The 27,002-nt window shown below is 43.4% G+C and overlaps 1 protein-coding gene across 1 annotated transcript in view; it reads left to right on the plus strand.

The window, feature by feature from the left end:
* The window catches only part of LOC308300267 (uncharacterized protein), a gene marked incomplete at its 3' end in the record, with an annotated part of 83,611 nt that overhangs the window by 10,747 nt on the left and 45,862 nt on the right, over positions 1-27,002 (plus strand). Inside the window, exons 7-21 of the mRNA XM_080744088.1 lie at positions 785-991; positions 2,044-2,361; positions 3,580-3,861; positions 4,165-4,591; positions 5,224-5,480; positions 5,997-6,152; positions 7,143-7,409; positions 8,900-9,067; positions 10,545-10,712; positions 13,241-13,393; positions 17,272-17,439; positions 17,542-17,847; positions 21,332-21,637; positions 22,223-22,346; positions 25,380-25,639. Of these exons, the coding sequence (XP_080600214.1) occupies positions 785-991; positions 2,044-2,361; positions 3,580-3,861; positions 4,165-4,591; positions 5,224-5,480; positions 5,997-6,152; positions 7,143-7,409; positions 8,900-9,067; positions 10,545-10,712; positions 13,241-13,393; positions 17,272-17,439; positions 17,542-17,847; positions 21,332-21,637; positions 22,223-22,346; positions 25,380-25,639 (3,567 nt within the window). The remainder of the gene's footprint in view (positions 1-784; positions 992-2,043; positions 2,362-3,579; positions 3,862-4,164; positions 4,592-5,223; positions 5,481-5,996; positions 6,153-7,142; positions 7,410-8,899; positions 9,068-10,544; positions 10,713-13,240; positions 13,394-17,271; positions 17,440-17,541; positions 17,848-21,331; positions 21,638-22,222; positions 22,347-25,379; positions 25,640-27,002) is intronic.

Raw genomic sequence — 27,002 nt, forward strand, 5'->3', positions numbered from 1 at the left:
CATTGACTTACGCTTTGTTTTGACGTGCCTCGCAAGCTTCGTGCGTGTGCACGTGCGACGGCGTGTCCAGAGAAGATTGAGGAGGATAATCCATTTGTTTACAAACGCTCGCGAAACTAAAATCCAAAAATCGCGGTAAAATCGCGGTAAAGTGTCGCCGTGAAAACAATCAGATCTCTGCTTCCCTGGTGTTTTTTTCAGCTTTTTTCAAGATAAAGCCCTTCTTATGTTTCAAAGTAGAATGTAAAGCAATAAACTGCCTCGCATTTTCTTCCCCTGTCTTCCTGCATGCAGCTGGGGGGTGACGTAATGGACTTAGGTCATGCAGAGGGCAGCCACAGCCTGTACAGTTAACTCTTTGTTGTCTCGTCTCTCAACGAGATTGGCAGGGGGACACCTAGTGGCCATAACTCGTCCCTGAACGAGTTTGGCTCCCCAAGTGTTAAGGGGACACCTTGATATTTGAAAGTTTGAGAAACACAGATATAGCTGGTGACCACCGGGAGCCCCTCAGGGACCACTGGTCTAGAGCAGTGGTTCCCAAACGAGACATTTGATTTCTCCCCATGACCCTAACTATAATAGAAAATAGCAGATCTACAAGCTCATAGCACATTTTCAACACGGTTCAAATGTTGGACCTCATGTCTATGATGGACCCCCTCCTGTGATCTCTGGTGCCTTCCAAGAGTAGCCCAGAAGACCCCAGGTTGAGAAACACTGGACTAGAAGACTAGAAGAATAATGCTCAGCAATAAAATGTCTTTGTTGTTTTTGTTTACAGACAACCTCAGCAGACAGAAGTGCAGACTCTGTCACGCCGGCAGAGGGGGAGGATGAGTGTCTGGTCACCCCACTTTCACCTGCCTCGCCACTTTCACCTGCCAACCCACCTTCACCTGCCAACCCACCTTCACCTGCCAACCCACCTTCACCTGCCAACCCACCTTCACCTGCCAACCCACCTGATGAAGACGACAGCCTCCTCCAGGTAGGGGTGGGCGATACGTTGATAAATATCGTTGAGACGATACAATGTCTCCACGATATGCCTTTTCAGAGATATCGTATATATATATTTCGTGATACAATGAGGGAGCCTTATATATAAAAAAAATCCTGTTGAATTGCAGAATCCATCTATTTAAACCTGCATTTTGGTCTAAATCAGTGGTTCTCAAACTTTAAAATGTCAAGGTCTCCCCTTAACTCTGACAGGATACAAATGAAACCAAATGGACCTGTAAGGGGCCATTTGGTTTCATTTGTATACTGTCAGAGTTACATTCTTGTAAGCGTCAAATTTAAACCTCCCAAAAGGAACCCAGAGAGTCTTTGAGGACCACTGGTCTAAATGGTCTGTTACTCCTTTTTCTTTTAGTTTTTGTTACCTTATACTGTAGGTGGTGGTACTGTTATTAACCCATTTAGTGCTCCAGACATGAAAGGGTTAAAAGTCCAAGCTGCCGTTCGCCTGCTCCGTCTGCGGCCAGTCTCTTATTTTGAAGGCCGGAAGTAGATCGCGCTCACAATTCCTACTTGACGACATTTTGAGATTTACCCGGAAGTGTTGTCGTCCAAAGCGTAAACAGCAATGGCGGATCGATACTATTTTAGCGAGAATCCAATGCCATCCTTGGCATCAAAAGTGTTTTTTGGAGAAAATGGACATCAAAGATGAGATAGAACGTTGGCTTCCATGTTAAGGGATCACTATTGTGTGCACGTGGATGCGCGATGATGATGAATCGGCGAGTCCACCCGTGCCAGCACTTTCCAACGGACGGTACGTAGCCCTTGCCAGCTTTACTGTATATACAGTAAATATCGCGCGTATACTCGGGATCGGCACTATAAATACTCGAGTATATTTCGCGAGTATACTCGGGATCGGCTACAAATGAGTTAAGTAACTTAACCAAAAAAAATAAACATAAAAAAACAACATGAAAAAGAATCCTGATAAGAACATGTATCGTGATACCACTTGGAAAAATATCGTGATATTGTATTTTTCCATATTTCGCCCACCCCTACCTCAAGGTGATGTCGTCCAGTGATGATGAAGACGAGAGCCTCCTCAAAGGCTGGAGGAAGACCACTGATGAAGATGACAGGACCCCGGCTCCGCTCCAGACGGCTCCCAGCATGTCTCCTTGCAGCAGAACACCAGTAAAGAACAAGGGAGGAGCATCCAGGCCAAACACCAGCGAAGCTCAAACAGCACCAGCCGACTACCGAACATCCCCACCTCCAGGGTCAGGAGACACACAGTCCATCAGTGCCTGGCACACAGTACGCTGCTTAACACCGCCCCCTCTTGGAGGATGGCGAGCCGACAAGTACCCAACCCCTGTAAAGGTACAATACAGAAACCCCGTCTTCAGAAAACACAGACCCAACTAGCCTAGGCCTAGGATTATTGACTGCTTTATATATTGAAAAATACCAGATATACAAGCTCACAGCGCGGCACCAAGATGCATCTTGGGAATGGGCTAAAAAATACATATTTGGTCACTTGTACGCATGCCCCTGTCAGTACCTTTTCCACTCGGGGTGCTTTTTCGGCACGGTTCCGGTGCTTGCGACTGATGTCACACAATATGGCTAGAAAAAAGCAGACTTACAAGCTCACAACGCATCGCAAGCGCAACACTTTGTGGGCTTGTAGATCGGCTGTTTTCGCCACCCAACACTGCCACCGGTGCCCAGTCGTTTTTAGAGACAGCTACATGGATAAATCATTATTGCAGAAAATTCCTCTTCAAACCAATAACACGTTTCTTAATAATTAGTTAATAGTTTCTTTTAATAATAAATATCAGCGGCGAGGGACCCCGGGGACCCCCCCTGAGGAGTGGCGGTCCGCGAGAGAGACCCTGGTGGAGACCCACGGTACCTCTCACGGACCTCCGCTGTGGTCACCCCGTGGTCGGCGGCGAGCCGGGCGAGGGACCCCCGCAGGGCGGCTGATCCACGGCCACCGTGCGGGGGTCCGTCGACCCTCCACCGGGGTCTCCACCGGGGTGTCTCTCGCGGACCGCCGGTCCTCAGGGGGGGTCCCCGGGGGTCCCTCGCCGCTAATATTTATTATTAAAAGTAAATTTTCATTATTAAGAAACGTTTTCTTTTCTTGTAATGTTATTTTCCAGTGTTGAATAATGGTTTGAAGAGGAATTTTCGGCAATAAGAATTAATGCAATACTGTTATTTATTATTAAAAGTTACTTTTCATTATCAAGAAACGTTTTATTTAAGTCCAAAAGCCAATCACAACATCATATTGTGTAACGTCAGTCGCAACGGATGTGCAGCACAAAAAAGGCAGACAAGCCCAAATGGAACGCACACCCCCACCAGCTGAAATCAAAATCATTGAAATAAAAAATTATATAAAGCAGTAAATGAAAACATAAAAAAAAAGAAATCTCCAAATACAGTACAATCTAAAATATGTACGTACCATTGTTATAAAAAACCCAAAGTTGTCCTTTAAATGAACAAACACTTTATAGCAATGATTACCATTACAGCATAGACTAACCTGTCTTCACCACCCTCCCTGCTGTCATGCAGCCTGACGGCAGTTCTCCGATCTCCGCGAGGACACCGACAAAGCTCCAGACGGCTCCCAGCATGTCTCCTTGCAGCAGAACACCAGTAAAGAACAAGGGAGGAGCATCCAGGCCAGACACCAGCGAAGCTCAAACAGCACCAGCCGACTACCGAACATCTTTACCTCCAGGGTCAGGAGACACACAGTCCATCAGTGCCTGGCACACAGTACGCTGCGTAACACCGCCCCCTCCTGGAGGATGGAGTAGTTCCTGGGCCGCCACAAAACCATCCCCTATGAAGGTAAAATACAGAAACCCTGTCTTCAGAAAACACAGACTGCAATAGTTTTGCCATAACTAATGTAGATTAACTGCAAAGGCTTTTTCCTATTCTATTTACATGATTTTCAGGTTTCCCCAAGACCCAAACTAGTGAAAATAAACACATTACAAAACATTTCAAATGTTGGACCTCTCACGTCCCTGTGATCTCTGGTGCCCTCCAAGGGGGGCCCAGACCCCCAGGTTGAGAAACACTGGACTAGAAGACTAGAAGGATAATGCTCAACAATAAATATACTCTTTGTTTGTTTTTCCTGAACAGAAGAGAAGATGTTTACCAGAATGGATGACCTCATGGATAACCTCTGACTCCAGCCTCCGGTTGCGAAAGTCTATCACGTCGGCCAGGCGGGCGGATGAGTGTCCGGCAACGCGAGGCTCCTCCACCAAACCACCTACACCCGCCAAGACACCCTCACCCGCCAAACCACCTCCACCCGCCAAGACACCCTCACCCGCCAAACCACCTCCACCCGCCAAGACACCCTCACCCGCCAAACTACCTCCACCCGCCAAGACACCCTCACCCGCCAAACCACCTCCACCCGCCAAGACACCCTCACCCGCCAAACCACGTCCACCCGCCAACACACCTCCAGCCGTTCTCACACCTAAAGGCGGGACAATGCTACGGACCCACGTCCCTCCACCTTGTTCTCTCAGACTTAAGAGGTCTTTGGCATTAAAAGGTTTGAGAACCAATCTATTCCTTTAATGAGTATAATTAACAAGTGTATTATTAACAATAAGTGTATTTAATTTAACCCATTTAGAACGGGTACACATTATTGTGTATCATTATTTTATGCTTTAATTATTGAAAAATAGCAGATATACAAGCTCACAGCGCAGCACGGAGTGCCGCGCTGCGAGCTTGTAGATCTGCTATTTTTGAAAAATCGTGAAAATTAGAATTTTGACCCGATTCTATAAGTGTCTTTTGAATCCTTCTAAGATTTTTTTTAAAAACCTATGTTTCTATGTCAGCAATCTGGCTAGCCATCGTCAAAAGAAAAGGTCCTTTTCACTTAAATGGAGCTCAGTTAGTCTGTTCTTGAGAGACTACTATGTCCACCAGAAGCAAAATTTGAGTTACAAACGTTCGCTTTGAAAATACATATATTCAAAGATTTGCACATATTTTCACGACTTTATCAAAAATAGCAGATCTACAAGCTCGCAGCTGCGCTGTGAGCTTGTATATCTGCTATTTTTCACTTGTTAAAGCATTCAATAATTCTAGGCCTAATGAGTATAATTAACAAGTGTATTATTAACAATAAGTGTATTTAATTTAATTGCCTGTTGTTCCAATCGTCAGGACGCAGGGGCAGGCCCAGAGGACGCGGACAACGTCGTAGAGTCCTGATCATCCCTAATCAACCCGACCGTCCTAGAGGTAGAGGTCCTAGAGGAAGTCCTAGAGGTCGTCCTACAGGTCTTCCTAGAGATGATGGGACGTCATGGTGGAACGTCCCCATGGTGAAGAAGACCCCAGATAAAGATGACCAGGCCCCCAAAGAGAGGAAGACCACTGAAGATGACCGGGTCCCCGAGTTGGGGCTGGGCGATAGTAAGGTGCGAAACCCCCCCCCCCCCCCAAAAAAAAAATAAACAATATGATATTTTTCCAAGCTGCATCACGATACACAATCTCGTCACGATTCTTTTTCCAAGTTACTTGACAGTACAACCACCTATAGCTACAAGGTAACAAAAACTAAAAGAAAAAGGAGTAACAGACCATTTTTGTGGCCTCCAGGGATTTTTTTTGGGTTCCTTTTGAGAGGTCTAAATTGACCCTTACAAGTATGTAACTCTGACATTATACAAATGAAACCAAATGGTTTCATTTGTATCCTGTCAGAGTTAAGGGGAGACCTTGACATTGTAAAGTTTGAGAACTACTACTTTAGACCAAAATGCATTTTTTAAATTAATTCTGCAATGAATCTTTGCATTATTATTTACAAAGCTCATCCTCATTGTATCACGATATGTACGATATCTCTGAAAAGGCATATCGTAGAGACATTGATTGTATCGTCTCAACGATATTTATCACCATATTATCGTCCCTCCCCCTACCCTAAGGCGAGGAAGACCACTAGAGATGGCATGTCCCCCAGGGTGTGGAAGACCACTAAAGATGACAGGGCCCTCAAGGTGAGGAAGATCATTGATGAAGATGACCTGGGCCCCAGGGTGAAGAAGACCACTGATGAAGATGCCCGCAGATCTTCTCAAGCGGTCAGTTCTTCAAACCTGTCTGAATTTATGTACCCGATTACCGGTCTTGTGTTTCCTTCAAATTGTGAGATAACAGGCGTGTGTTATGTGTTAAAAGTAGAGATGGAGCTCGAAATAAGGGTTCGCTACAAACTTGATAACAAATGTATTGAGTACCCGGTATCAATAAGCTTTGGTCTTATCAAGCTTGTTATCGAGCATAGCGGCCCATGACCTCATGTTGAAACAATCAAGACAAGAGGTTATTACAGTACTATTCATATTCATAATATAAAGCCATTTATCACTTATTGGACACTAATGATTGTGTTAATGATATTTCATGATAATAATCCTTACTTTTGTCAATTGTCATCTTTATAGATGGTGGTCAGCCACAAGCAGTCACAGTAACTAGACAATAATAAAAGATACCAGTTCTGTTCAGAATTTGTCGTCTCACATCTTTCCACAAAATATTAGATAATGCTCAATATAATAGTGGGCTCGATAAAAGCCCGGCTCAATAAGCAGAATTGATAAGGTGCTCATTATCAATAAAAAGTAACAAGCTCCATCCCTATTTAAAAATCCATATTGTGATAGTAATCATTACTGCAGAGTGTTCGAATTAACACTCTATAGCAATGATTACTATCACACTATAGAGCTACTGTATTTAACACTATTACTGAACAAACACTCTATAGCAATGATTACCATCACACTAGAGCTACTGTATTTAACACTGTTACTGAACAAACACTCTATAGCAATGATTACCATCACACTAGAGCTACTGTATTTAACACTGTTACTGAACAAACACTATAGCAATGATTACCATCACACTATAGAGCTACTGTATTTAACACTGTTACTGAACAAACACTATAGCAATGATTACCATCACACTATAGAGCTATTTAACACTGTTACTGAACAAGTCAAAAAACAATGTTGACAGTAAATAACGTAATAATAATATAATCTATGTGTTTATTGTTCTAGATGGGTACCGATGGCCCCGGCATCCCCCCAAACGTTCTACAAGGACCCTTCCACAGGGACCTTTCTACACAGACCCCCCAGACCTGTCTCCCCACCCTCCCTGCTGCTATGCAGCCTGATGGCAGTTATCCTCTCCAGGCTCCCAGCATGTCTCATTACAGCAGAACACCAGTTCATCCAGTAGCTTCCAGACCAAACATGATGAACCAGGAGGTCTCCAACACTCAGTTTGAGACCTTCGATTACTCTTCAGGCTACTTCACTGAGGTGAGACATTTATATGGCGTATCTCCCCATCCAGTTATTACACTGACCCTGCATTGGTGATTCTATGTTTGGGGGGTACGCTCGTCTAGTGACGCCACGCATGCGCATATATGTTCTCGCGACGTGACTGCATAAGAAAAGTAAATGTCTTTCACAACTTTCATAAGAAGTAGGATACTGTCTCTTGCCAAGATGCCCCATGTATATACTGTATGTGAGGACGTACAGTACACCTACCCTCACCTAAAGCTGTTATGCTAAGTAAGTAGCCACGGTACTTTAGCCAGCCCAGGGTACTTGGCTCACAAAGTGAACGCACATGCACGTTCATGCGTGTGCGTGCGCGTGAGAGGTGTGACACAGGTCTACCCGCGTGACCAGACCAATACATCACTGTCTGCTTCCATGGAATACTACTACTTTTGTCTGAGGTGCTGGTTTGCTGGATACCGTTTTGAACGTAGCAACGTTTCAAACGTAGTTTACAAGGAGCGCAATGGACATCACATCAAGTAGGATAAACTTTAAATTGATTAATTTGATTATTATTAAGAGAGTGTATCTTCTGCTTGCTCTATCTGCACAGAGTGCGTGCACGCACACACACACACACACACACACACACACACACAGCACACACAGGAGCGATGTTTTTCCCGGTGACCCACAGTTTGTTTTGCTTCTGTGTCTGAATGTGAACAAGGAAAAAATGCGGGGATTGTGAAATCAAGCAAGCCCGCATATTTAGTGCGTAAATATGAATGTGCACTCTTTTTGAGAAATTGTTACGCCTGCATAATCTGTGCCATTTGGCTGATTATGAGGTGAAGTAAGCGATCGCAGAATCGTGTTTTTCTGAAGGGTCTACTCTACGGTTGTGCTCAAATTATTCAACCCCCTTTGAAAATTAGGTGTATTATTGTAGCCACTGTTCCTTTGACTTAGAACTTTTGAACTATGCTCAAAACCGTACTTTTTAGAACATTCAGTGTCTTCAATTGTTTTATATCCTTTTCCTTTTTTGTACAAAGCAATAATCTCTTCTCTGAACTTTTCTGACTCTTCCTTAGACTTAGCCATGTTTCTAACTGCTCTAATCACAGTCAACACATGTTAACAAACTTCTAGTCTGGCCAGGTTGCACATCTGATGCAACTATTTAAGCCCTTGATTAGTCGATTGCAGTTGATTTGATTACAGATGTTTTCAGGTGTAATTAAGAGTGGAATAATTGAAAGTGAACGAGGCTTTGAAAGTGGCGTTTAGCATTGAACTTCGAAAAAGAAAACACTACAAATATTACTTTTGTTGAGCTATTTACATTGCTCTTGTATGATTTATTTATTTCATTCAGTTGACAGTTTGTGAATTTAGCCAATAAACCAGATTTGCAGGGGCGGGTTGAATTTTGACACTCACAGTGATCTATCCAGTTATTACACTCGACTGACCCTCCATCCTGTCTCCCCACCCTCCCTACTGCTATGCAGCCTGATGGCAGTTATCCGATGTCCGCTCCGCTCCAGGCGCCTCCCAGCATGTCTCATTGCAGCAGAACACCAGTTCATACAGTAGATTCCAGACCAAACATGATGAACCAGGAGGTCAACAACACTCAGTTTGAGAGCTACAATTACTCTTCAGGCTATTTCACCCAGGTGAGACATTTATATGGTGTAGCTCCCCATCCAGTTACTACACTGAAACTTTCATGTCAAGTATCTCCAAATTGACTCTCTTTAGCCCGCGGACCTCCGTTTGAAAAGATATGCCAGGGGACCCCCATAAGAGAAGATTTGTACGGCTCTAGCAGTGATTCTTGAACCATTATACTTTCAAGGACCCCCCAGTTTGACATGCACAAATGGAACCAAATGGACTTGTTAAGGTCCATTTGGTTCCATTTGTACACTCTCTGAGTTACACATCCAATAAGGGTCCATTTGGTTCCTAACCATCGTTTAGCTGGGGACCCCCCCCCCCCCCCCACTTTGAGAACCACTGAGTTATACAGAAGACAGGACGGGCTCATTTAGACTGAAGTGTATGATAACAATTTGCTAAGTAAGGTTCATCGCTGAAAACACCACATCTACAAGATCACAGTGTGTCACAAATGTGACGCGTTGTGTGCTTGCATATCTGTCATTTTCACCGTAGTAGCACAACAATGCGTTATCATACACTTATTTTCATGCACGTTAACCTTTCTCTAACTTCCTTGTCTGCAAATGATGCCATTCATCTAGCCAATTCCAGTGGTCTCGCCATTGAGGCTGGAACTTTCTTTCTCTTTTCATCTCATGTTCCCGTTTGGCGTTTGGCCGGGATCTGGGGGTTTTAGAAACATTTCATTTATCGGACACGGATGTGACAGAAACAGTGTGTCTTCTCCTGAGAATTCAGCAACACTGTGAACTGTGAACGTGAGTGAGCACTGCCGAGCAGCGTGCGTTTACGTTCACAGACACAGCTCTGTTCACACACACAGCTCTGCTGTGCGTGTGAACTGCTATCCAGCAGGTCCTATGGGCACATCGCTCGCTGTGCGCAGAAGGCAAATTGACTCCCGTCTTTGATCAGGATCACGTAACGCTATGTTTTAGCGGTAATTACAGAGACGATTTCACAGAAATCATTACAAAACACATGAATGTGAAATTGGATATAAACGTTTTTACTTTTATTTTCAAGGCATTATATTCACTGGCCCCGACGGGCAAGTGCTTGATGCATTCTGCTGACGGTTTTAAAAGTACTCCCGGCTTTTAATAAACTGTAGGTAAACTGTGATGTCTTAAGCCCAGCAAACAACCAACATCAAAGTCTTGGTGAAGATATAATGCTTCTAAAAGAGTTTTAACCTTTTTTTTTATTATTATTATTATATTTAAAGTCAATGACGAGCTTGAGTCTGGACAGCGTTTGTATTTTATCGCACTCGGTTATCCCAGTTAACCAGTTATCCCTGTGGTACATTTTCTGACACCTCCCGCTTAAAACCTAAAAAGTCAGAAGGATCGTGAGGCCGCGATTTCACTGTCTGTACTCGTAGGTCCACTAATTACACTGACCCATCCATATATTGCACTGACCCCCCCATCCTGTCTCCCCTCCCTCCCTACTGCTATGCAGCCTGATGGCAGTTATCCGATGTCCGCTCCGCTCCAGGCGGCTCCCAGCATGTCTCATTGCAGCAGAACACCAGTTCATCCAGTAGCTTCCAGACCAAACATGATGAACCAGGAGGTCACCAACACTCAGTTTGAGAACTACAATTACTCTTCAGGCTACTTCACCCAGGTGAGACATTTATATAGCGTACTGTAGCTCCCTATCCAGTTATTACACTAAAGGCGATTGGTTTTGATAGCACATCAAACTGGATGAAATCCTACATTGACGGAAGAGACCAAATGGTTGTCCCTTCCGGTGAGCTGCAGCGTTCCTCAAGGAAGCATTCTAGGGCCGTTACTGTTCCTCCTTTAAATTAACACATTTTTGGGACTAGACATTCTCTTCAAGTGAGATAAATGTAAACGATTTCAAGGTCAAAGTTGATGATACAGTAATCTCTAGCAAGGAAGAGATTACCTATTTGGGCTGTTTTCTTGACAAATACATGTCTGGGGATAGCATGGCAACAATGGTGATCAAAAAGGTTAATCAAAGAACAAGATTCCTGGGTAGAATTTCCACTTTTGTCAACAAACAGGCCCTCAGGACTCTTGCTGGGGCCCTCATTCAGTCCCTCTTTGACTATGCTAGCACATCCTGGTACTCCAACATCCAAAGGCCACTAAAGACTAAGCTCCAAACCTCCCAAAAAACAAACTGATTCGGCTACTTCTCGACCATGACCCATGACCCACGTTTCTCCACACATTTTGCTTGCTTTTTGCTAAGATGGCTTAGCATTGAAGACAGGGTTAAACAACTAAAAATGGGATTGACTTTCAAAATAGTCAATGCAAATCTGCCTTCAATCCCCTTAGTACCCGCATATCCGACCAAACATCTCCAAAAAGTTAGCGACACCCACAGCCACAACACCAGAGGGAGCGCACACAACGATCTGATAACACAAACCCATAAGACAAATATGGGTAAATTATCCTTCTACAACACTGCCACCCAAGTGTGGAATTCCTTGACTACTTCCCGTAAAACATGTAGCTCGCTGGCATCCTTCAAAACTGCCCTGAAAATTCACCTTTCAGGAGGCCAGAGGCGGGGGTAGTTATCACTTCTCCCATAGACAGGCGAGAAGTGAGCACCCCGCTCCTTACTTTAGCCCCACCCCCTCGTTTCCCATACTCTGCACACATTTAGTGTTTTTGAAGCGGTGAAAGCCGCTTCCAAGGAGTGGCTTTGTGTGTCCCATGTCCATATATGGTCATTTCAGACCAGAATGAACAGGTTTTTTCAAAAACAAAATGTGTGTCCCATGTCCTTATATGGTCATTTCAGTCCAGAATAAAGAGGTTTTATCAAAAACAAAATGTCTGTCACCTCATGTCCATATATGGTCATTTCAGTCCAGAATGAACAGGTTCTATCTGTCCCGTACGTCCAGAATATGTGTGTAGTGTCCGTCCCGGTCTGATGATTGGATACTTTGAGGATTGGTCAAGCTTCACATGACAATTCAGCCCTCCAGATAAAATCATTCATTCATTCAGAATATAAAGAATGTACAGATCACACAGTTCATAACTCTAGAACACATAGAATAACGGTTAACCGCTTCACTTCGAACCGAGGTTTGATTTTTATAATTGCGATGATATTTGAATGTTTTTTTGTTGCTATGTATAACACATACCAAGGACCTCCAACGCAAACAAGACTTATTTGGGGTGTTCCTTTCAGGCAGGGTGTTTAACTGTACTTGTCCTGTATTACATTTTTTAAAGCGGTGAAAACCTCTTCCAAAGAATGGCTTTGTGTGTATCACGCCCATATATGGTCAATTTAGTCCAGAATGAACAGGCTTTTTCAAAAACAGAATGTCCGTTTAATTACCATATATGGTGATCTCAGTCCAGAATGAACAGGGTTTTTCAAAAACACAATGTATGTCACCTCATGTCCATTATGGTCACTCCAGGCCAGAATGAACAGGTTTTTCCTGTCCCGTACGTGCAAAATATCAGTCCAGAATGAATAGGCTTTTTCAAAAAGCAAAATGTGTGTCCCATGTCCATATATGGTCATTTCAGTTCAGATTGAATAGGCTTTATCTGTCCTGTACGTCCAGAATATGTGTGCGGTGTCCCTCCCGGTCAGATGAATGGATACTTTGAGGATTGGTCAAGCTTCACATGATAATTTGGCCTTCAGGTTTTATCTGTTGTACATAGGTCTCACCTATTGCAGCAATGACAAATAGCCGCATAAGAGTAAAAGCAAAGGCACAATAAGAATATACAGATGCTAACAGAATGGTAAAAAGGAGCATTAAGGCAGAGAAGAGTAAATACATTGAAAATCTAGCAGAAGTTGAAAAATTTAGTAGGCCACAAAGATAACAGAAACTGAAATAATTATAGAGGGATGCAGTTGACAAACAACTAAGAGACCAGCAAGCAGGACTTGTAGGACCAGCAAGCAGGACTTTTTGTATATTTTTTAAAAACCTATTATACCGGCTGTCATACCGGCTCTCCAGACAATTCTATACTAAGATTCACTGCTTCACTTCGAACCGAGGTTTGATTATTTATTTATTGTTTTGACTATACTTGTACTGTTCTTCTTTTTAAAATATTCAATAAAAAAAAAACACTGACCCTCCATCCTGTCTCACCTCTCTCTCTGCTGCTATGCAGCCTGATGGAAGTTATCCTCTCCAGGCTCCCAGCATGTCTCATTGCAGCAGAACACCAGTTCATCCAGTAGCTTCCAGACCAAACATGATGAACCAGGAGGTCACCAACACTCAGTTTGAGAGCTACGATTACTCTTCAGGCTACTTCACCCAGGTGAGACATTCATATGGCGTATCTCCCCATCTATTTATTACACTGACTCTTCATCCTGTTTTTACCAGTGCCCAATGTTCCCTCTTACTTTTCACTGGTCTGAGCAAACACTATAGTGCATTCTGAGCGCTATCTGAGCGACTGCTGAGAAACATATGCGTGCATGTGTGTGGGCTATGTTATTTTTTTCTGTTGCTGTTGGTAGTCATGGTGGCCAGTTCCCACTTGATGTCATGTGGGAGTTCAGACTGCTTCAGGCCATAATGAATAACTGATAGCTTGCATAATGTCTTCAAAGTAGGACGTAAATCCAAGATGTACAGGTCATCAACAGATATGCTGTCTGCTTTGGATCCTCCATGGCTGATAATACAATCGCCCACCATGCAACAGCACCTTCCATACATGCTGCAGGGGTCTTTCCCCTTGGGCTTAACCTGCTTCCAGGAAAAGTTATTTGGACTGAATTTCCACAGATCATTCAAGTACTGGTTCCCTTTCCAGCCACCAAATACATACAGCTCTCCATTGTAGGCAAAGGCTGAATGACAACTACGTTCTTCTGGGAGAAGGTGTCCAGAAGACATGGTCAGCCAGCGGTTGGTCTCTGTGTCAAACACTCTGATGCTGTTGTAGAAGCCGCCTCCATGACAGCCCCCAAATACAAACATCTTTGTCCCGATGATGGTGGCAGAGTGACCTACTGCACCCGATCCTGCTGAAGCAGGTGGTGTGGTGCCTCTGGTGTTAATTAAAGACCAGACTATTGTGGTGGTGTCCAACTTGTACATGCCATTAGTCCATCCAGTCAGCTGGTTGTATCCTGCATACACATACATGACCTTCTCCAGGACACAGGCTGAGTGTTGGTTCCTTGCTCCTGGAATAGTCCCAGAAACAATGGGTTTGAACCAGCTGTGGTTGTCAACATCAAAGGCATACAGCACATTGCAGTAAGGATATCCTCCCCAAATGTAGATAATATCTTCTACCAGTACAGCTGTGTGGCCACAGCGCCCGGAGGGAACCTCAATGAGACGTTGTCCTTTTCCATTTGTCACTGGGGGCAACTTCCTCCAACGCAAACACAATGTGTTGAAGATTTGGACTTCAATCTGATCCTTGTTGTTTAGGTAATGGTTGTATCCTCCAAATGAGTACAGCTTGTGTCCGACTACCACAGCAGCATGGTAGTGTTCTTTAGGTCCTCCTTTCAGATGTATCGTCCAGTGAAACATTTAACACAGCAGCACCACCGTGAATCAGCTCAAGTAATTTACAATAGAGGTGGTTAGAGGTTAGGGCAATGTGTTGCTAACATCTGCTGAATGACGTTCTGTTGGAACATACAATAATTAACATTTAAATGGACAATCATATTGGATGTGATGACGATGTTGTGTTGTCATTCCTTGTTGTGTGATGTAATCTTCAACAATGAACCACATAAACCAGTAAGACTCCCTAATCGGTAGATAAGTGACCGCAAGGTCACATGTATACACCGCTTTGGGTGATTTTAGTGCAAAATCTGTAGGAGCAGTGCCCAAAAATGTGTTTTAAAAAATCTGACTGATGGTAGCGCTAAATGGGACAGATCCATGTTGATGACAGGACTCTAGACATACTGGCCCTCATTTATCAACGTGGTGCAGATCAAAATTTGGGTGTACACCGAAATTTAGGCAAGTCTCTGCATTTATCATTTCAACTTGACTTTGACTTTGGTCTAGGGTAGGATCAAATCTCACGTCAAGTCCTGAGGTGGTGTAGGATTCATCCTACACCACTTTGTTCCATTGTAGACGTGCGGAGCAGCATTGTTTAATTATCTGACAGGCAATGGACACATGTATCCACTCGAAAATGTATATCCAACACAATAATAAATAATCCTGTGAAAATATAACATTTTATAAAAGCATAGCCTATAGCCGGCTACATCATGGACATTCACGCCGATTTTATTTTCAAGTTACAATGACAAGCATTAAGAGCCAGATCTCCAATCTTAAGATTTATTCTGTTAAAGCAATTAACAGTAGATTTCTTCCATATATATTTAAATTATATATGGAAGAAATCTACTGTTAATTGCTTTAACAGAATAAATCTTAAGATTGGAGATCTGGCTCAGAACAAGCACAGATACGAACGCATGCGCGGCGCCGCTGTGGGTCGTGAGTCCTTTTAAATATGGATAAAACCGAAGGTCCAACCTGGCTTGGCTGTGCCCAGCCCGCACGCTCAGCACGCACGCTGCGGATGATTTATTTGGGGGTCCACGGCTATAACTCTATGGTCCACGGCCCACCGGGGAGAAGACCAGTGCACAGCAACGGTAGACCCACCTACATGATCGCTAGTTTAAGCACTCAAACGTGCATAGAGCTCGTCGCCGAAATTGGGTTAAATTAATATCCAAAACGTAACCGTGGGGTCTCTCAATTTATACAGTAGCCTAGCTACTGTACACTATGCTGGAAACCCGACGTGGCGAGCCGTGAGATCATGGCCATGGGGAATTATGATTGCTTGTAACCAAATGAACGCGCTCTGTCTGCGCACGCACGGCACGGGTAGGCTATGGTTTAAATTAATATCCAAAAGTATTCATGGCAGTGACTTGTGTCATTCATGTCGGCTGCAGTGCTATAGCGTCCTTGTCAAAAATTGTACCGTTGGTTAATCCCACGTTTCCACTGTCAAAGACTGCTGTGTAAACCAAAATGCTGCTGTTCCAAGTAGCCTAGTTTCGTGTGTAGGTGTGTGCGTGCGTGCGTGCATGTGTGCGTGGTCTGTGTGGGACGCGGACATGGCTTTTCTTTGGTTGTTAGGTCGTATTCGGATTGTTCTGGTCGTAAAATCGGGGCGTTTCTAGAATAATTAAGGGCGTGTTATTTAAATTTCAGCCTGCGCATTTATCAACGCTGGGATCAAATGTAGGGCAGGTGTGTCTGTTTAGGAAGCATTGATAAATGCCGTGCACACGTTGCCCTACGCAAAATTTGGTGAAAAAAATAGACCATTTTTTACACTCCATTGATAAATGAGGGCCACTGTGTGCCGCTTTGCGTGATTTTGGGTTAACACGGAAGTGAAACATAGGAGCAGTTTGTGCCGCTCAATAATAGTTGGATTACTTTTAATAAACTGTAGGTTAGGTCTAGCCTGATTTCCGACTCGGCTGAAGCTTTAGTGTGACAGTGTTCCCTGTCTGAACGATTTACAGGGGAGGGACTTTGACTTCCCCATAACCAATCAATAGAGATCAGCGGATCCGCCTACTTGTGGCTTCATCAGTGCACACAATATTGCTAGCCATTAGCACACACAATGGCAAAAAACATCGCGTGAGTGTCTGTGTGCGAGCATGCAGCCGTGAGCCTGCGGCCTGTTTGTTTCTGTCAACAGCTTGGTGAAATCGTTGTGTGTGTGTATTTGTGTGTGTGTGTGTGTGTGTGTGTGTGTGTGTGTGTGTGTGTGTGTGTGTGTGTGTGTGTGTGTGTGTGTGTGTGTGTGTGTGTGTGTGTGTGTGTGTGTGTGTGTGTGTGTGTGTGTGTGTGTGTGTGTGTGTGTGTGTGTGTGTGCGTGCTCTTCCTGAAACGTAATCTTATCAACTGCTGCGCGGATTGGATATTCGTTAGACCCACTCCCACCCCCTGCGCTCATTGGAGGAGCTGCAATTTCGGACGGTAAACTGCAGATTGATTACACAACACCAGACCAGAGAAACAGTCAACTCTGAGAGTGGGCGGGGTCTATGGGCTGGGACCAGGCTAGGTTAGGCCTACTACGTGCAGTTATTTCACTGACCCCCCATCCAGTTGTTAAACTAATCCCCTCCTGTCTCCACCACCCTCCCTGTTTGTATGCAGCCTGATGGCAGTTATCCGATGTCTGCTCCGCTCCAGGCGGCTCCCAGCATGTCTCATTGCAGCAGAACACCAGTTCATCCAGTAGCTTCCAGGCCAAACATGATGAACCAGGAGGTCACCAACACTCAGTTTGAGAACTACAATTACTCTTCAGGCTACTTCACTGAGGTGAGGCATTTATATGGCATATCTCCCCAGTTATTACACTGTTCCCCCATCCATATATAACACTGACATCCTGTCTCCACCACCCTCCCTGCTGGTATGAAGACTGATGGCAGTTATCCCATGTCCGCGAGGACACCGGCTCCTCTCCAGGAGGCTCCCAGCATGTCTCATTGCAGCAGAACACTGGCAGACATCGGAGGAGCATCCAGGCCAAACAACGTCATGATCCCGGCCACCAGCGAAGCCACGTTCCTGGCTCAAACAGCACCAGGCAACGACCGGACATCCGCACCTCCAGGGACAGGGGACGGCATGCCCAGAAGTGCCTGCTACGGAGCTGGGCCGCTGGACAGTGGCTTAACACCGCTTCCCCCTCACCCCCCCTCCTCCACACCGTCCACGGTAAAGGTAAAATACAGAAAACCCTGTCTTAAGGCCTGAACGCAAATCTGTATCGCTTTAGATTTGAACCCCTTTAACCATTGTTTGATGCTTTAACTATTAAAAAAATAGCAGATGTACAAGCTCACAGCGTGGCACAGAGTGCTGCGCTGCAAGGTTGTAGATCTGCTATTTTTGAAAAAAATAATTGTGCTTTGAATATTTTTGACCCGAGTCTATGAATGTCTTCTAAATCCTTCTTCTAAATCAGTGGTTCTCAAACCTTTTCACGTCAGGGACCCCCAAAATTACATGTTTTTGGCCGTGGACCCCCATCTCAAAATATTTTGGTTCAGGGACCACCCAGAAGCAAATATTTGAGTTACAAATGTTCGCTTTTAAAAAGATATATTCAAAGACTTACAAAATAAATTATGATAAATATAGCAGGCCTACAAGCTCGCAGCACTGCACCTGGTGCTGCGCTGTGAGCTTGTAAATCTGCTATTTTTCAATAGTTAAAGCATTAAATAATTCTAGGTCTAAATGGGTTAAGGTCTTTGCACACAGGGTCTGATTTTCAGCACGGACAAAAACTGACAATAAATGAACACACAGTGTCTCTATGACCTCATGCACACCGGATCTGAGTTTGTCCATTCTGACAATACTGTCTGTTTTATCTGTGCGTAAAAATTGGACCCTGTTTGCAAAGGCCTAAACACGAGCAAAAAAACTGTTTGGGACCCTCAGTGTAAAATCGAAAGGTGTGTTCTGCACCCACCTAAACATCTATAGTATGTTAAATAAGCATAGTGAACTAGAAAATCTACTCATGCATTGTAATATCGATTGTCTGGGTCTGACAGAAACCTGGCTAAAAGCGGTCATCCCCAGATTCTTTAGTGACTCTGGTGAGCATGCCTGGTTACAACATCTACAGAAAGTACAGAGTAATGGCCGGCCAGAGAATCCAGGCAGAGAGTGGAGGACTGGAGGTGTAGAAATGACTGTTTCCACAGAGATGAGGTTCACTCTGATTTGTGTGTACCGTCAGCCATCAGCTAAAGTAGAAGTAGTCTATGACCAGCTAAAATCTGTCCTCACAGCATGTGATTTTAACGGAAGGAATTCTGATCGGCGACGTAAATGTAAACTGGAATTATAAAAAGCTAAGAAAAAAACAAAAAACAGGTAACGGACAACTCAAGTTTAACTCAATTTATAGATCACAGGGCTTGACATTAACTTTTTGAGGCACGTTTTGAGTACATTTCCCATTCACTTGTCCGGGCACAAAAGTCACTTGTCCATAGTCTGCATACAGCACAAAGCTGCTTGGAGCGTCAGAGAAAAAGTGAAACAGAGGGCCACTTGTCCAGCGGATAATTACATTTTTAATGAACTAGTCTGGAAGTATTTATTACTTGTCCTAGATAACAGGACAAGCCTTAATGTCAAGCACTGGATCAGCTATTAAACTGACCCATCACATCATACAGCTATTACACTGAATCACTCTGCAACTAAGATAGATTGGCTGCTTTCCAATAAAGTCAAACATATAATTTCTTGACAGGCTTCTCGGACAGCAATATTATATTCTTCTCCAGAAAACTCAAAACACCGCTTCAGTAAAACTCAGCCACAACTAATAGTCAGAACCATCCCAAAGATTTGAGGGCACCCTACAAGGGCTGGAGTGGGATTACACATTATATATTCTGAAAAGGTTTTGGAAGTTCATTGGTAAAAATGTGTGGGAACCCTGGAGATTGTGTGCAATGTTCTGCTGTCAGAAATGAGCATGTAATGGAATCTTTCACCAGAAGAGGGAGCCAGAGGAAAGGGCAAATAATTGCTCTTCCCAAATGCAGAGGTCTAAAGTCTGGCCCAACAACAGACAGACAGAAATTATATTTATAAATTATATATACATTCAAAGATTCACACATTTTCATCAAAAAAACAGATCTACAAGCTCATAGTGAGTTACAAGCTTGTAGACCTGCAACTTTTAAATAGCTGAAGTATAAAATAATGGTTCTAGCTAAATCTAAAATGATGCTTTCCCAGATTGAATTGGTCGCATTCCTAAGACAAAAATTAGATTTTAGTAAATGTACTCCCATTGATTCCGGATGGGGACCCAAATGCATTTGGGTCCCCATCCGGAATCAATGGGGGTACATTTATTGTGATGACATTTTTGTCTTAGGAATGCGACTAAAACAAAAAAATATTATTGAACTCAAGTCTCCATGGCATTAGTAATCAATAGAAAAAAGTCATTTTGGGGGTGAACTACTCCTTTAACTGTTAATGACAAAAGAGTGATTATATTTATATTTCTTCAGGTTAACTTCAACCTAGATGAGTCATATAATATTTCGACAGATATTATTTGGTCTGAAAATGCATTGTTATACTCAAACTCAAAAGACCATACAAAACTCATCCCTGATTCAGTTGACATTACATCCTGTAAGTTGTAGCACCTCTGACTTGTTCCACGCCTTTTAGTGCTTTTACATTTTCCAGTCACTACTTTAGTGGTTTTCAAACGTTTTCATATCAAGGTCCATTATTTATTCAGCCTTTGAGCCACGGAACACCATTTGATGAGATTTAGCCTCCGAGACGCAAAACGTACGAATATTTTGTTGACTTTGGATAAGATATTGTCCACAATTCCATGCTTGATTACACTGGCAGGGTTCCCACGGTCATGAAATTCCTGGAACTATTTTGAAATTAGAAAAATATTTTCCTAGTACTGGAAAAGTTTTGGAATTTATCAAGGGTCCTGGAAGGTCCTGGAAATAAAATCTATGCATTGTCTTTGGTTATTGAGTTTGATAATGCCTCTGAAATGACAAATTAAACATGGGCCAAATTGTCAAATACCAGTAAGACTCCCTAATCGGGAGATAAGCGACCGTTGGTCGCTTATCTCCTGTCACACTGCTGACATCAGTATGACATCACACCGTACACAAATTACCCTTATATAAGACCGGCATTATCTACCGACAGATTAGTAACAAGATGTCAAAATCATTGAAGGTTTACCCTACTAACCAACTGTTTACCATAGCAACCATGTTTTTTACTTCAGAGGCAGAAATTGTGAAAATAGCCGATCTACATGCTCACAACGCCTCGCGTAGATCAGCTATTTTCACAATAGAACTGTGTTATACAAAATTCCTCAACTCTTAGTGCTCGTCAGGGTGGGGGGTCCCCAGTTAAAATATGATTATTTTCGGGGGCCACGGACTGAAAAGGTTGAGAACCACTGGCATATACTACCTGTTGAGCATAGGAGTAAAGACCTGTTATTGAGCCGAATTATTGTTATATAGATAGTCCTGGAAATCGGGTTAAATATTCTGGAAAAGTTTTGGAAATTAATTGGTAAAAATGTGTGGGAACCCTGCACTGGTCCCCCATCCAGTTATTACACTGACCCATCTCCATCCTGTCTCTACCCTCCCTGCTTGGTACGCAGCCTGATTGCAGTTATCCCATGTCCGTGAGGACACCGACTGCGCTCCAGGAGGCTCTCAGCATGTCTCATTGCAGCAGAACACCGGCAGACATCGGAGGAGCATCCAGGCCAAACAACGTCATGATCCCGGCCACCAGCGAAGCCACGTTCCTGGCTCAAACAGCAGCAGGCAACGACCAGACATCCGCACCTCCAGGGACAGGGGACGGCATGCCCAGAAGTGTCTGCTACGGAGCTGGGCCGCTGGACAGTGGCTTAACACCGCTTCCCCCTCACCCCCCCACCTCAAAGCCATCCACGGTAAAGGTAACATACAGAAAGCTTGTCTTCAAAAAACACAGAACCAACTTAAATTCTTTGCCACCAGGGTCTGATTTTTTGCATGGAAGAACCATAGACTGAAAAAATATGGATGGTGGGAACCCATTGGTTTCTATGCTGCGAACATGATTTGCCCTTGTATGGGTGTCACCATCATTGTTTTAATGCGGGTACCAAGAATGCTATTGGCTGCCAACGGTCAAGTGCAACCGCAGGGATACATGGGACATTGTCTTGAGCTTGCCGAAAATAAAGCACACAAGAAGAACCATCACAAGCCTATGATCACAAGCCCCTCCTACAGCATACCCTGCTTTAACAGCAATTATAACATACATTGGACTGTGCAAACTGAATGGTTCCCAAACGTTTTAGCCTGTGACCCAAAATAGACATTTAACTAAGTGTTGCAAAACGTTTCAAATATCGGACCTCACGTCCAGATGGACCGCCCTGTGATCTCTGGCACCCTGCAAGGCGGGCCCAGACCCCTAGGTTGAGAAACACTGGACTAGAAGACTATAATAATAATGCTCAACAATAAAATCTCTTTGTTGTTTTTGTTTCTAGACAACCTCAGGAGACAGAAGAGCTGCCTGTTCTTCTGAAAAGAAGAAGAGAAGATATTTACCAGAATGGATGACCTCATGGATAACCTCTGACTCCAGCCTCCGGTTGCTAACTTCACCTAAAGGTGTGTGTGTGTGTGTGTGTGTGTGTGTGTGTGTGTGTGTGTGTGTGTGTGTGTGTGTGTGTGTGTGTGTGTGTGTGTGTGTGTGTGTGTGTGTGTGTGTGTGTGTGTGTGTGTGTGTGTGTGTGTGTGTGTGTGTGTGTGTGTGTGTGTGTGTGCGTGCGTGCATGTGCGTTCCATTTGTACACTCTCAGAGTTACACACCTGTAAAGGTCGTTGCACATTGTTGCGTTTTCTCGGCCAAATATAGGAGTGAATTTCGGAGCATGTAAAAAAAAAATCAACATCACATTATGTCTATCATGTTTGCACACTGCCACCCGTTTCGTATTTATTTTCGGACCAGGTTTGATTTTTTTTCGATTTTAGCAACTGTCGCCACTGGGTCCCTTGCTCTCTCTATCTCCTCTCTCTCTCCTTGGCCTGAAAAAAGATTTCGGTTTCCAAAACGCAATGAAAAACACAGCAGTGCGCAACCAGCTTAAAGGAGTAGTTCACCCCCAAAATGAAACATGCTATGGAGACTTGAGTTCAATAATATTGTTGTGTATTCGTCGCATTTCTAAGACAAAAACATTGATTATAGTAAATGTATCCCCATTGATTCTGGATGAAGACCCAAATAAGGCCCTGGATGTGGACACAAATGCATTTGGGTCAGAATCAATGGGGGTAAATTTAGGGTCAAGGGTCAAGCAAATTTACCCCCATTGATTCTCACCCAAATGCATTTGGGTCCCCATTCAGAATCAAAAGGGGTAAATTTACTATAATCAATTTTTTTTGTCTTAGGAATGCAACATATACAAAATATTATTGAACTCAAGTCTCCATGGCATAACTAATCAATAGAAAAAAAGTCATTTTGGGGGTGAACTACTCCTTTAAGGGTTCATTTGGAACCTCCTCAAAGAAGCATGATGGTCCCTGGACCACACTTTTGACACCCACTGGTGTAGCAGAGTGTTTCCAGTGAGCCAACATGAACAATATCAGCTCCCTGACTCTGTTTGACCAGAATAAAACATTGAAAAGCATTGGCAGAATCAAACGGTTTGTCCGCACCGTAACCTTACCTCATGCCTTCATTCAGTGGGTCTCAAAGTGTCTGGAAATTATTCAGTCGACTCGTATTTCTGAACGTCCGTTGTGATGTAGGTGACGTCGTTGCTGATTGGATGTTCCAACGAATCAAAGTAGGGTTAGGGGTAGCTACGTCATCAGCCAGCCAATACACACTTGTGTATTTGTCCTGCCCCGCACCACAGACCAATCGAAAGCCGCGGTGGCTGGAAACCGCGTTCTATGTCCCACCTCCCCTTGGAGATAGGAGGCTTTCCAGACGGTGATGCAGAGAGACAAAACTAATCGCAGAACGGAGCAAACAGGCTGGCACCCAGGCTACCCTCAGGCAGGGCTTCCATATGGAAGTGTCTGTAACTGTGAGAGTGTACAGTACACACTGAACCAAATGGACCTGCAAGGATTCATTGTATTCTCTCAGAGTTAGGTCTTTGAAATGAATGAACTTAATTTAACCCATTATGGACGGGTACACATTTGTGTGTATTACAGTACATGTACAGCATGTAGTTCATTCATTTTTGTAAAAAAAATACATTTTTCCTTAAATTTTTCAATGAAAAGCCAAATGTGTAAGCTATCAAATAGTTTTGGAATTTTGTTTCTAGCTGCTACAGAGGCTGAGTAATACGCTTTCGAAACGTATTACGAAAGCGATATGGCATTTTTTCGTAGGTTTTTATATAAAGCTTTTTTACTGACTAGATGCTCGGTCTACCTACGTTATTTTTGTCTAGATTGATATTTCGATGCATTGGATGTACTGATGTTGATGTATTGATGTATAGAGTAACGAAGTCATGACGTCACTCGCTCATCCCCCGGTTCACAGAGGTAATTTCTCTATGGAGAATAACATGGAGTCATCTTAAAATCGTCTCATATAAGCATTGTGGTCCAAAAATAAACAAACGGTCTCCGCGATGTTGTCGGGGAGGTGGCTCTGTATAGTTTATGATAGTCAGTCACTCATATTTGAGTGTTTTTAGTGAAAATTCGGCAACAGTAAAATTTGCGTTTTCTCACCATCAGTTGATTCTTCATATCCATGAGTCAAACCGCGGAGAACATTTGTTTATGTTTGGAACACAGTTCTTATTTGACGCGATCTGAAAAAAAGTCTATGGGATTCAAAATGGAGTAAAAAAAAAAAAGTGAACCAGGTAGGATGTGTAAATGAAGTCAAACTTTGTTACTCTATTATCCTGCTTACTGTAAGTCACTCTGGATCAAGAGCGTCTGCTAAATGCCTAAACTGTAAATGTGTTAATGAGTATATGATTAATAAGTTAGTAATTAACCCATTTAGAACGGGTACACATTATTGCGTATCATTATGTTATGCTTTAACTATTGAAAAATAGCAGATACACAAGCTCACAGCGCGGCACTCGGTGCCGCGCTGCGAGCTTGTAGATCTGCTATTTTCTTTTTAAATCGTGAAAATTATAATTTTGACCCGATTCTATAAGTGTCTTTTGAATCCTTCTAAGATTTTTTGAAAAACCTATGTTTCAATGTCAGCAATCTGGCCAGCCATCGTCAAAGAAAAGGTCCTTTTCACTTAACTGGAGCTCAGTTAGTCTGTTCTTGAGAGACTACTATGTCAGTGGTTCTCAAACCTTTTCATGTGAAGGACCCCTAAAATTATATTTATTTGGCCACGGACCCGCATCTCAAAATATTTAGTTCCAGGGACACACCCCCCCCCCCCCCCCCCCCCAGAAGCAACATTTGAGTTACAAACGTTCGCTTTGAAAATACAATATTGAAAGATTTGCACTCATTTTCACGACTTTTTCAAAAATAGCAGATCTACAAGCTCGCAGCGCGGCACTCGGTGCCGCGCTGTGAGCTTGTATATCTGCTATTTTTCAGCAGTTAAAGCATTCAATGATTCTAGGCCTAAATGGGTTGATGTAATTCGATTTATTTGCGTGTCGTTCCAATAAGCAGGGTCCGGGTCCAGGGCCCCCAAACGACTTAGAGCTGCCGGTGAGACGTCATCGGGAGGGGCCGGGGGGAAGACCACTGATGATGTCCGGGCCCCCAAGGTGAGGAAGACCTCTGGTGAAGATGACTGGAACCCCACGACGAGGAAGACCACTGATGAAGATGACAGGGGAGCCACGGTGAAGAAGACCACTAAAGATGTCATGGCCCTCAAGGCTAGGAAGACCACTGATGAAGATGCCCGCAGACCTTCTCAAACGGTCAGTTCTTCAAACCTGTCTAACTTATATACCTGTCGTGTGTCTCTTTCAAAATGTGAAATTACAGTGGGTACAAGTTCTGTAAGTGCTATTGATTTGTCGAGATACGTGTTAAGTCTCCATATTGTGATAGTAATCATTGCAATATAGAGTGTTTGAACAAACAATATAGCAATGATTACTATCACAATATAGTGAATATACTCTATAGTCTATATCACTGTTTCCCCAATAGCACTTTTTTTTTTTTTTTTTTTAAGCTAAAAACTCGACCAGCTCTAACTGGGCCGGCCCGAGGCCCCGTCTGGCCTTACTAATTGGCATACATTTTTCTCCCTACTCGGCCTGAAAATGTCAATATTTTGTCCATTCCCAGATGATGCCCTGTTAGGGCAACCACACTAATGAAATCCCTTTTATGCCCAAATATGGAGATCCCTGATGTCATCAATATTAAGCCTGTATCTGGGAATGCCCAATATATGGTAAATGGTAAATGGTGCATTTATATAGCGCTTTTATCCAAGGCGCTTTACATAGATTGTGCATTACATTCACCCATTCACGCACACATTCATACACCAGTGGCGGAGGAAACCATGCAAGGCACCAACCTACTCACCGGGAGCAATGTGGGGTTCAGAGTCTTGCTCAAGGACTCTTCGGCATTAACTCAGGGGGAGCCCGGATTCGAACTGGGAACTCTTCGGGAACCCTTTGTGCTTTAATAACGGTTTCTCTACCCTTGAGCTATGCCGCCCCTTAGACTGGACATATTGTGTCAGTCTAAGGTGGTCTATGACGTCACACATATATGATGTCAGACGTCAGTCATCTCCATATTTGGGAAAATATGGCTGCATTTTGGCCACATTTAGACCATTTATATTTCTATTTTTTAAACTGATCAGAATTAATTAATGACCATTTTGTGTCAGTTTGAACCCACCAAAAAACCTTAAACAGGAAACGTAGATATGGGCGTTTTCCTTCTAAATTCCAAGATCCCTATTTACTAATAGCTGGAGAGACTGGGAGACACCTGTTTCTGAACACTCTATAACAGTGGTTCTCAACATTTTCTGGCCGCAACCCCCAAATATTTTAACTGGGGACCCCCACCCAGACGAGCACTAAGAGTTGAGGAATTACATTTTGTATAACGTGTAGATGTAGATCAGCTATTTTCACAATTTCTGCCTCTAATTAGGGCTGTCACAATTATTACATAATCGTCTAATCGCAATTATTTGGGGTAATCGCAATTATTTTGCATAATCATCATAATCGTTTCCATGTTGAGACATGTTAATATAGTTACAGACACTTTCAAAAAGTAGTGGAAATAGCAGATCTACAAGCT

Source organism: Nannobrachium achirus (assembly GCF_963921795.1).
Source record: "Nannobrachium achirus genome assembly, chromosome: 2".
NCBI lineage: Eukaryota > Metazoa > Chordata > Actinopteri > Myctophiformes > Myctophidae > Nannobrachium > Nannobrachium achirus.